The sequence below is a fragment of the Miniopterus schreibersii genome (genome assembly GCF_964146895.1).
Source record: "Miniopterus schreibersii genome assembly, chromosome: 4".
Lineage (NCBI taxonomy): Eukaryota > Metazoa > Chordata > Mammalia > Chiroptera > Miniopteridae > Miniopterus > Miniopterus schreibersii.
Window position 1 is genome coordinate 29,412,248 of NC_138105.1, and position 12,175 is coordinate 29,424,422.

The 12,175-nt window shown below is 35.6% G+C and overlaps 1 protein-coding gene and 1 pseudogene across 4 annotated transcripts in view; one reads left to right on the forward strand and one right to left on the reverse strand.

Moving 5' to 3' along the window:
• Positions 1-12,175, forward strand: part of AFG2A (AFG2 AAA ATPase homolog A) — a 235,616-nt gene that overhangs the window by 8,328 nt on the left and 215,113 nt on the right. For 2 of the 3 annotated variants that reach the window (XM_081135502.1, XM_081135503.1), the window contains exons 4-9: positions 3,333-3,391; positions 4,005-4,649; positions 5,767-5,896; positions 7,641-7,697; positions 9,146-9,269; positions 11,842-12,097. In XM_081135502.1, the coding sequence (XP_080991628.1) occupies positions 3,333-3,391; positions 4,005-4,649; positions 5,767-5,896; positions 7,641-7,697; positions 9,146-9,269; positions 11,842-12,097 (1,271 nt within the window). The remainder of the gene's footprint in view (positions 1-3,332; positions 3,392-4,004; positions 4,650-5,766; positions 5,897-7,640; positions 7,698-9,145; positions 9,270-11,841; positions 12,098-12,175) is intronic. The other variant, XM_081135504.1, reaches the window with a different exon arrangement.
• Positions 7,039-7,478, reverse strand: LOC308555588 (small integral membrane protein 8 pseudogene; annotated as a pseudogene). The gene is made up of 2 exons: positions 7,442-7,478; positions 7,039-7,377 (listed from the first exon to the last, which is right to left on the reverse strand). The product of its transcript is annotated as a small integral membrane protein 8 pseudogene (transcript).

The window sequence follows — 12,175 nt, forward strand, 5'->3', positions numbered from 1 at the left end:
TTAGAGCATGCCCTGACACTTTAGGTAAGAGAATTATTACTGATGGGTATTAACCATGTTTTTCATGTTGGTCTGCATTGTATTCAGGGCTTCTTGTGTGTTTTACAGCTATGAGGAATGGAGTAGATTACTATGAGTAGGCAAGAAACAAATTTTAATTAAGACTGCTCAAGCAAAGTACCTGATTGTATATTTTATCTCAATTGATTATTCAATCTAGTGAAACAGTTATTTCTATCAGATTTTAAAATAGCCCTTCACTAAAGACTAGTTGTTTAAAGCACCCTATTAATATTGTTAAAGTTTATCTCCTGTCCTCTTGGATATTTTGAATCTAATAGGATTTTGACTTGGTCTGCATATAAAAATCTTACTTAATTTGTTTTAAAAAAGCATCTTTCGATTACTTTAATATCACACTAGTAACAGTTGGGGGGGGGTTGTTTATATTAGTGTAAGAATCACAGAACATTTTCCAATCTAGCTTTATTTTAAAATGTTTTTTTCTCTTTTGCTACTTTTGTAGCACAGCCTTGAGCTTTGGCATATTATTTCCTTTAAAAACAGGAAAGTGTTTTCAGAGCACTTAACAAACGTTTAACAAATGATAAAAGACAGAAAGGAAAAGGAACACAACATGGGTTGAGCACCAGCTGTGTACTAGCACACGTGTGCATGCACACATTTTTTCCTTTTTCTTTTCACTTAATCCTCTAGACATCCTGCAAGGTATCCATACCTACCCTTTTTTCACAGATGAAGAAACAGGCTCAGTGAGGAGAAGTCAGGAACTTGCCCATTTTTGTGTGGGTTGGTTAGTGCTACTGTTCAGATTGCACAGGATTCTTCTCCAGACTGACTTCAAACAGGGCTGTAGGCACAGCATTTACTTGACTGGAGTTTTGATGACCCCTCTCTAGGGCACAGCACTCTTAGCTGATAATGATTACCTACTATGGAGGGACTATATAGGTTTTCCATGGAAGCTTGGTTTTAAACTTTTTATTTGTTAAAAAAATCTTATGTTTTAAATGTGGCAGCAAGAAGAGCTTAAGACCAGAAGATTTCCAATAAGAAAAAATCAGTAATTTTAATCTGCTGCTTAAATCCTTCAGTTGTGCTGTAGCTGAAACATTTCATTAGTAAGTTTAGAGCTCCTTCTAGTGGAAATGATTTTATTTGCACCCATTCTTTTTTAAAAGCAAAATTGGTTTTTACTGTTGTAAATACCTTCTATTAAAAGTTTAATAAATAGGAACAATTTAAGTATAACTCGATTCAGAGTTCTGTAAACAAATAAATTTAAGCATTAATGGAGACACGTATAATTTCCTTTCTAGTTTATATATACATTTGATTCAAGAAAACTTCTCCTTGTATTCTCCCCCCTCCACCACATGAATACACAGTTAATTCTTGTTATTTGTGGTAGTGTGTTCTACAAACTTGCCCCAAACACTGAATTAGCAAATACTAAGCCATTGCTTCTAGGGGTGCATATATGTATATATTTAACATGTATAAATATGCAAGTATATATATTTTATATAGATTGTTATCTTAAATCCTTAAAACAACTCATTCTGGTATATTTTATTTTCTTTATTTTACAAAGAGAGGAGTGTTCAGAAGTAAGGTCACGTTGCTAACAACTGCCAGAGTTAGGATTCAGACCCCTTCCCACAGGTCCCAGAGTATGAATTTTCACTGTACACTGCATTGTCCCCTACCATCTCTAGTCACCATCCTCTGGTCATCTGTGATGAGAGCTGAAACAAGAAAGTGTTGTGTGACTCAGATTTTTTGCCTACTTTACTTATGCACATTCACTGGGAATGCTCTGCTCATATTAATTTTGGGATTACAAATAGATTTTAGCAAGTAGGTGAATTTACACGTGAAATTTTGCAAATAATGAAGATCGACTCTTGGCTTTGCTATTGAGAAAGTGGAGGATGCAGCCTATATCTGGCCCAGATGGGCCTGCTAAAACCTTTTACTGAGCTCCGCCCTCCCCTCCACTGGTGTCTGGCAAGCTCACGGCCACAGGCCATGCGGGCTGCTTACACATGGAGAAGGAGGGAAAATGTACATGTTCTCCAAGGACATGGTTGTATACAAGCACCATGATTTTTAGGGTTGCCTGCTTCCTGTACTCAAACAAGCGACCTTCCTGGTTATCCGTCAAAAAAGGGTTCTCAGGTATGCCCTTTCTCTAAAACAGGTGGGGAACCTTTTTTCTGCCAAGGGCCACTTGGGTATTTATTTATTTAATTTTATTTTTAAAAAAAAATATATCTTTATTGATTTCAGAGAGAGGAAGGGAGAGGGAGAGAGAGAGATAGAAACATCAATGATGACAAAGTCATTGATCGAGCCTGCAACCCGGGCATGTGCCCTGACCAGGAATCGGACCCCAATCGCCTGGATCCTAGGTCGACGCTCAACCGCTGAGCCACGCCCGGCTGGGCTCACTTGGATATTTATAACAACATTCATGGGCCATACAAAATTATCAACTTAAAAATGAGCTCTGAAAAAATCTTCTAGATTTATTGAATTCAAGTCCTGCCTGCCAGACCAAATAATTTCACAGGCCATATACGGACATTCTTCACCTCTGCTCTAGAATAAACTTCCATTGTACCACTCTCCTTTTTTTAATTTCTACCTCTTTAGATAAAGTGCTATATAGGATTTATTTTTCCTGAAGGATAATTTATAAATTATACAAAGGGAATGAAATAAACTATTGATAAAAGCCATTTACCAAGCTAGGCAAGTTTGGTAAGGGATTAATTAAGGCTAGCGGTTTTCAAATGTTTTTGACTGACACACAATAAAAAAATAAACATTTTTCATTGTGATTCATTGTACTTACACATTTATAGTATATATACATAGAGTGCACTTATGCACACGTGTGTACCTGTCTACAGTGAGTATATAGATGTGTGTAATAATGTTTTACAAAGCATTATTTACCCTTTCTGTGTGTGATATACTCTGATGTTTGTATTCTATTAAAAAAAGTGCTAGGTAGGATTGACTGAAATGATTTCATGATCCACTAGTGGATAGTACCCTATATTTTGAAGAACACTGATTTAGGCCACTAGGGCATCAGACTGCAAATGAGATTTTCATGGCTATAAGAACTATCTGAAATTTGTAAGTCATTCCAAAATTGTATAAATAATTTCCATGTTGTAAACTAATTATGCTTTTGATTACATCTACATTACAATTACGCATGTGTTATTTTATATTACATTTACGTTTCTGGTGTACTTAATGCTTATTTCTATTTTCCCCACCCCAAACCTTTACAGTGACAAAAATGTGGATATTAATGAAGAACAATTGGCTGGTTGTCTTCTGAGAAAACTAGGTGAGACATATTTTAAACAGTTTTTTAAATTTTAAGAAGCAAGGCAGCAACAAATAAAGTACTGTGTCTTTGAGGTCTGTATACTTAATAGCTTTCTTCAAAATAGCATAGAGAATATTCTCCTCAATGAATTAATGTCTTTTTAAGATAGGGATGTGGGGTTCTTTTCCCCAGTTAATTGATTGGCAGTTGAGCAATGGAGAGAATATACAGTGTGTCTGTGGACAAAGTCAGTGGAAAAACTGAGACTTTGAATCCTTGAGCTCTTGCTCTTTCCAGTGAGAAATATTATCTTGGCGTGTTGGTTTAAGTGTGCTATTTTGGGTTAGTGTATTATCAAATGTAGACTGCCTGGCTATTTGTTAATGTAGTTGATAGAATCTTCACTATTTCAGAGAATCATCTTGTTTTTCTTTGCTCTCCAAATAGTGCTCCCTCATAGGGGAATATTAGGGCTTTTATTTTTCGTAACAATTATTTTATTAATCCCATCTTTGACTTATTCTTTTCAGTCAGGTAGATTTGTTGATAGATGAAACAAATTGCTATTTAAACATTAAATGGGTGAAAAATTGTGCTAACACATATATATATTCAATAAATTGTTTTCTAGATGGCAAGATTGTTTTACCAGGCAACTTTCTATATATTACATTCTATGGACGACCATGCAAGTTGCAAGTGCTGCGAGTGAAAGGGGCAGACGGCATGATACTGAGAAGGCTTCAGAGTGATTCTGATACTGATGCTGAGGGAATGGCCTCTAAACGGTCCAGCATAGAAGCCAGTACCCTGGATATGTCCTTACAGCTAAGCCAGTTGGATCTGGAAGAGCCTCGGGTCCCACCATCAAGCAGTACTCCCCCCAAACCAGTAGATGACAGAAAGATAAATAGAGCTGGTGACATTTTGTCAGATGTCACACAGAGTCCTGGTGGCAGTAGTGGGCCTGGGCTAGAGGAAGTCACAGGTCTTGAATGTAGCTTTGCATCTGCCAGAGAAGGAAATGAGTACCTTATCAATGAAGAGAGATTACTAAAGCCAGCCAGTCTGGGAGCAAAGTGCAACACTGACACTTTCTATTTCATTTCTTCGACAACAAGAGTCAATTTTACAAAAATTGGTGCAAATTCAAAAGAGCAAGACAACCAATTCAAAGTAACTTATGACATGATCGGAGGCTTAAGTGGTCAGCTGAAAGCAATTAGAGAAATAATTGAACTTCCTCTCAAGCAGCTTGAACTATTCAAGAGTTATGGTATGATTTCTTCAGTGTATTGCACCAAAAGCGTTCCAAGTCAAAAGCAGTTGGCTCATTCCACTTATCTAATAATTGCTCACCCTATTTTCCTATTTTTCTTTCCTGAGTGGTAGGTGTGGTAGGAGGTATGAGTTGCTTTGGGAGATGCCAAGTTAAGTGAGCTTTCTGTGCTAGGCGTCCTAGGTGTTTTAGGTTGTAATGAGTTAGTTGTAGCCTTGTCTCTTTCTCTTTTTTTAAATTGATTTCAGAGAGGGAGAGAGAGATAGAAACATCAGTGATAAGAGAGAATCATTGGTTGGCTTCCTCCTGCACACCCGCTACTGGGGATCAAGCCCAAAACCTGGGCATGTGCCCTGACCAGGAATCAAACTGTGACCTCCTGATTCATAGGCTGCTCAACCACTGAGCCATGCCAGCCGGGCAGCCTCGTCTCTTTTAATTGCATACTTTCACAGTTGTTTGTATTGGGTCTAGAATAAGTGCCTTGTCAGGCTAGATCAGCTGTAATGACTAAAGAAATAAGCCAAATATTCAGATACACTGGGTAAAACTTCTTGGTTAGGAAATGTAGCTATGTGCGGATATCTGTATTGATGCAAATGGTTAAGGGAGTGACTTGGTTCCTAGGAACCTCAGGGCTACCTCTGTGTGGTGACTGCCCAATTCTCTGCATGTATTTGGTGCATACCATCTCTTTCTCTGCTTTTTCCTCTTTTGTGAATTTATATATATATATATAATACGAACCCTTGGATTGACATTTTCCTAGGAATGTATAAATGCTATAATTTGGGATTGGTGGTTTGCTTTATGTGATTGTTGTTGTTTGGACTTTGTTTTGATAATGTGGGATGGGGCATGGCAACAGTGTGAGTGTCCAGCCAGTTTTTAACCGAAGTACCTGAACAGGTTGCGTCTATATAGAGAGAATCAGTCATTGCTGGAGGAGATCAGTGATTGGGCTAGTTATACATCTTCCTGGGCAGAATAAAGAAGGTCTGACTCTTTAGTTTGTGATGCGAGGTAAATTTATATTTTTAACTCATGCCTTAAGTCATGGCAACACAAGAAACCTACTAATGCTGACTCCAGTGTTCTCTTCTTTTTCTTCTAGGAATTCCTCCCCCTAGAGGAGTGTTACTGTATGGCCCTCCAGGTACTGGAAAGACAATGATTGCCAGGGCTATTGCTAATGAAGTTGGAGCCTATGTTTCTGTAATAAATGGTCCTGAAATTATAAGCAAGTAGGTGCATGATTTAATAGAATAAACAATATTATTAAATATACTTCTTAAATTTGTTTTTTTTAGGGCTCAATAGTAAAGATTTGATTTAGTTGCCTGTAGATTATTCAGCTGAGCTTTTTAATATCTACAAAGCAGACATAACTGCATTTTTTACATATTTTGCAACACCACAGTAAAGTACTGGAAATTAAAAACTTACATTATGATGATAAACTCTGCCTATGCTGTTGTTATTATTGGTAGTAATAAATAAAACAAAATTTCAGAGATAAGATTTATTATTAAGCCCCAATTACAATGATTTGGAGAATGAAGTAAATATCTAGAAATGAAACAGGTCCAGAACCCTTGTCAGAAAGATTTAAATTATATCAGGTAAACCCAGAACAGTAAGGAGGCCTTCTTTATTGAGTAGTTCTGGTTTTTAAATAACTATAACAACATTTAATCTTATGTTTCTCATATCATTGTAGCATTAATTTACAAAAACTAAAATAGGTAACAGTTATAGTCAAATAAAAACATCATACCTCAGTATAACATACTTATTTTTTTAAAGAAAAACTATACTTACTTTGGGTTATTCCTCCATTTAATCTTTGTTTTAGTAGATAAGTGGGAGTATCTTTTCAATTAAAACTCTGGACCAAAATTAGCTGAAATGAAAAACCAAAATATATTAACCATCTGTGACTCTAAAAACTGTTTGTCTTCAGTGTTAACTGCATGCTTTACAATACTTTACAATTATTTATTTTTCTTTACAGATATAGGTTCTATGGCAGGTAGAAAATAAACATTACCTTTGCAAATAGCAAAAGAAAAATAAACCCTCACAATAGTTGGAAATGCACATTTCACCTTAAAATATTAAAAACACCATGCAAATTTAACAACACTGGGTACTTTTATTATGTAGATCTTAATAATGAACAAAAAATGACTTCCATTCTCATGGCAGTTTTATAAAAGAGTTTAATAAAAGAAATATATTGAGAAGCTATTTGTGAAAAAAATGAGATAATGGCTGCAGCTTTGAAAGGACAAAATTGACTCTACTGGCCTGGTTGCAACTGCTATCTTGTTTCCTCTTTAACATATTCTAAAACAAGGAACATGATGTGCATTTATAGAGTCTATCATTTGACAATTTCAGAGCCCTTGATATAGCTCCATCCATAGTAACCAGCACTATTAACCTCCCATTTTGATGTTTTTATCTTCATGTGACTGTGTCCCTCACTATCAATAGCTTCATAGAGGCCCTTTTTATTCTCTTGTGTTGCATGTAGGTAACCAACATAAGCCACGCAAAGCAGAAGGTTATCAGTCTGAAAGCCACTGTAAGTTTATTAGGTTTATTGAAGAGCTCTGGATTCACAGCTTGAAATAAGTTGTCCTGCAGACACTTCTGAGCCCTGAGTTTCCAAAGTCTTTCTCTTTGGGTAGTTCCTTTTTGAAGGCAAGAGGCTCAGGTGCTGAGACATCTTGACTAACGATCTATTACCTGCTGCGGGGTCCTCTCCTCTCATTGCTGGAGACTCTCTGCTTGAATGCGGTTTTCAAAAAATAGCTGCATAGTATTCTGTCTGGATGTTTCACATGTTGAAATGTTTTAAATTTGCTCTTTAATGTATATACAAATTAATTTTAGAAAATAATTTTTGAAAGTTAATTTTAAGTATTCTGGAAATATTTGGAAAGTCAGAGTTCGTCTTTAAATGTATTTTATTTGTTGCAGATTCTATGGGGAAACTGAAGCAAGATTACGTCAGATATTTGCTGAAGCCACTCTGCGGTATTCTATATTTTCAGATGTTTGAAATTAGTAGTTAAGGCTGTATTAATCAAAGTAGAGATACCAACACTTTATACTAAGCATGAAAGAATAGTACAGAACTAATAGTGGTAGCACTAGAAGTAGATTGTAAGTCTAATGGCATTCTATCTCATCTATTTCTATCTGATAACTTCACGTTATTAAAGAAATAAGTCATGGGCATATGATGTACAGGATGGTGACTATAGTTAATATAACTATTTCATATTTGAAAGTTGTAAAGAGAGTAGATCTTAAAAGATCTCATCACAAGAAAATAAGTGTTGTAACTATGCATGGTGACAGATGTCACCCTAGTGACTAGACTGGTGATTACTTCACAAAATACAAATATTAAATTGTTATATTGTATACCTGAACTAATATAATGTTATATGTCAGTTACATTTCAATTTTAAAAAATTATATAAGGTAAAAGAATTAAGACAGTGTTATTTGATATCATGACTTTGCTTGAACATAAATATTTATGACTTTCTTTCTTTTGGGTACTTAGGCATAGTCAGTATAGCTAGTTCCCTTAGTAGACTGTATTATAGTAGCCCTTTATGCTTAAAACTTTGTTTTATTTTACTTTGCTTCGAAGGGACAGATTTTTTGCTCTTTAACAACAATTCTTACTGAATACTGTGCCTCAAATTAGTCTACTATGTTACATTGCAAGGAGCATTAGAATGTGGTATATAACTTGGTCTAATGTAATATTATTTATAATATGGCTGTGCTCTGTCGTTTTGGTATTCAACTTAACATAATTACTGCTCGCTTATCAAAAGAACTTCTATTTTTAAAGTATTTTTTTTCCAGTGATAGTAGATGAAATAAGTAGTCTGTAGTCCTAATACTGAACGTTTGAGAACCAGGGTATACCTTATTGCTTAGTATATTTTTGTTATCATTGTTATGTTCCTGGCAGTGAAGTTTCCTTTTATGAGAGAATTCACAACTTTTTATAGGAACATTGACCATCTTAAAAGTTATTTTTTTAATAGGTAAAAAAACAGAGTATTTCTACTTTTTCTCCCTTGGGCTTTAAACCTGTGCCCAGGGACAACATCTCTAGCCTCAGCTTCTGAATTAATTGAGGCACAACAACTCAGTGGGTGTTATTGGGAAAGTTCTGCCTAGGCATATACCCTCATCTCCTAAGCAGTAGACTGTTCTCAGTGCTCTTTTTATTGAGGGCAGATCCATTAGAATGTAATTTTGGTGAGTTAATAATTTGGGCTAGAATTCATCTAAGATTTTTCAGTTTAACACCCTGTTGCCTTTCCTAAATGTGACATGTCATGTTTCATTTATAAAATTAAAACTACTTAGTTTTAATTTTTTAATCGAACTATCATATATCAAATTTAAAAACTGAATGCATATTAGATAATTCAGTTTTACTTGTTTGTTTTTAGGCACCCATCAATTATTTTTATTGATGAGCTAGATGCACTTTGTCCAAAAAGAGAAGGGGCTCAGAATGAAGTGGAAAAAAGAGTTGTAGCTTCACTCCTCACACTGATGGATGGTATTGGTTCAGTAAGTACAGCACCAGTATTGATTCTGTGTAGGAAGGGGTCAATTCTTAATTATTTGTAGTAAAAACTGTGAAATATGTCTTTAGTTTTGGGGAATTCTATGATAAGGGAAAAATGTTAGCCATAAAAACTAGAGGAAAGGACCATAAAATAATTTTCTTTGGCAGATTTCTTAGTAACTGCTAGGACAGTATAACCTGGCATGTTTCTCTAGCATATAAAATAATATACAACAATGGATTTCTTTTGTAATAAATGTTATTAACTTAAAAATCTGAAGCAAAATCAGTAAGAAAGATTTAATGGTTAAATTTTAAGGGAATTTACAAAGCAATTTTATGAGTAAGTCTTATATACCCATGTATAAATTGATTCTTTGGGGACAAGTGAAAGGAAAGAAAAGAAAATGTATTTTTACAACATGTAAAAGAAATTTACCTTGTTATCAGATTCTCTGACAGGGTGTATAGACTCATATTAATAAAATCTATGTGCTAATTGTGAAAGGGAGATACATATTCCTGACAGTCATTTACCAGAAGAATACACTTATGTAGAATTATAAAGAAGTTATTTTTTAGGACCATGTTAGAATCTAAATAAAATTTTAAAAGTATGTAAGCCCAATTAAAAACTTGCATATTAAAAACTTGACTTTTAGAACTTTTTGGTTTTTACTTCCTGTTGGTAGAAATTGAATGCAAAAATAATGTGAAAACTTGGTATTAAGTCTCTGTTATTTGCTAACAGTGTGTTATGATTTTAAGAGTAACACAAGAGAAGGGTTGCTATCTGGGGGAGGCTAGATATGACTATCACCTGGTTCTCAGTCTTGGGGCAGCGCCTAGATATGATCATCATGTCTCACTCAGGTTTGATTCTCAGTTTATAAAGCTGGAGAATCCAGTGTTAGTATTTTGGAGATAGTGGGATTCTGAGGACTGATCCACAATAACAATATTCACAAGACTGATACATAAACTGAGGCTCCAGTTTGTTTCTTTATAATAAGAAATATGATTATTGCCCGGCTGGGCGTGGCTCAGCGGTTGAGCGTCGACCTAGGATCCAGGAGATCGGGGTTGGATTCCCGGTCAGGGCGCATGCCCGGGTTGCGGGCTGGCGGCCGATCAATGACTCTCTCATCATTGATGTTTCTAGCTCTCTCTCCCTCTCCTTTCCTCTCTCTGAAATCAATAAAGATATATTTTAAAAAAAAGAAAAAAAAAGAAAAGAGAAATATGATTATTAAGCTGACCAAGTATCTTGGTTTATGGATGACTCTATTTGCACCCCAAAGGCAAATATATATGGAGAGCTGTATTATAATTAGAATTCTTGGTGAGTAGTAAGTCAGATGAAAGACTGTTGGAATATCTCAATTACTGAGTCACAGCCGCCTTTTCCTCTGCCCCTGGGGCTGGCCTGCTGTGGATTGGTGTTCTTGCCTTTGGGCAGGACTGAAAGCATGTAACACTGATGTTTTAGTCTGAAGATGTTTAAAGGCCTGTATTTGTTTCCTAAGTTCATAATTCATTGATTCATTATAATCTATGCATTTTCTGTTGGTACATCCAATGTAATTGATTAGGTTTGAGTTTTCTTTGAATCACATTTCAGTTAAGTTTGTCTCTATGAAGGTACTCTTGGGTCTTCTGAATAGAATGTTGGGTAATTTCTATAGCTGGCTGCTCATGATCATATTTATTTTTATTTTTTTAATTCTCACCTGAGGATATGTTTTTATTGATTTTAGAGAGAGGAGGGGAGGGAGAGAGAGAAGCATCATTGTGAGAGAGAATCATAGATCGGTTGCCTCCATACACTTCCCTACTGGGGATCGAACCTGCAATCTAGGTATGTGCCCTAACTGGGAATTGAACCTGCAACTTTCTGGTGTATGGGACAATGCTCCAACTAACTGAGCCACCTGGCCAGGGCTTTGATTATAGTGCTTTATAATTTCATTCTCAGAGAGTAAAAGTCCATACATAGTCAAGTGGCTGGTACTCAGGTGTCGGTTATGTTTTCAGGAATTTAAAAAATTACCAAATTAAAAAAGAAATAGTCCCTATGTGAAGAAGATCTCTTTGACAACTGTAAAAGATCTCTTCTATCTGAATAATCTGTAGGTCATAATCTTTGCTTTCAAGTAGGGGAAAAGGACAACTTAAAACATTTAAATAAAATAACTATATGATAGGGTGTTATATATGGTGTTATTCATAGAACAGTGTTGGTAAGATGCTGGATGTGGGAGAGACATACTTGTGGTAGATGGAAAGGTAAATATTGGAAAACTATCTAGGTGAGGGAGTATTTAAGCTAAACTTTGGAAAATGTGGCATTTTTAATGTGTAAAAATTTTATTTATTGATGGAGAGAGAGAAAGAAACATTAATTTGTTTCACTTATTTATGCATTCATTGGTTGATTCCTATATGTGCCCTGTCTGGAGATTGAACCTTCAACCTCAGTGTATCGGGACAACGCTCTTAACTGAGCTACCTGGCCAGGGGTATATATTTTACTTTTAGAAGAATAACTAATTGGTTTTTATTTTATTTTGTTAGGAAGGAAGTGAAGGACAGGTGTTAGTCATTGGGGCCACAAATCGCCCTCATGCTTTGGATGCTGCACTCCGCCGACCTGGACGATTTGATAAAGAGATTGAGATTGGAGTTCCTAATGCTCAAGACCGGCTAGATATCCTTCGGAAACTACTTCGAAGGGTACCGCATGTACTTACTGAAGCAGAGCTGCTACAGTTGGCAAACAATGCTCATGGATATGTTGGAGCAGACTTGAAAGCCTTGTGTAATGAATCAGGTGAGAGTGATTTGCTATATAGTTAGTCTATGTTGAGGGACTTAATGACTGGTTTATTTGCATACTGATAATTTATAC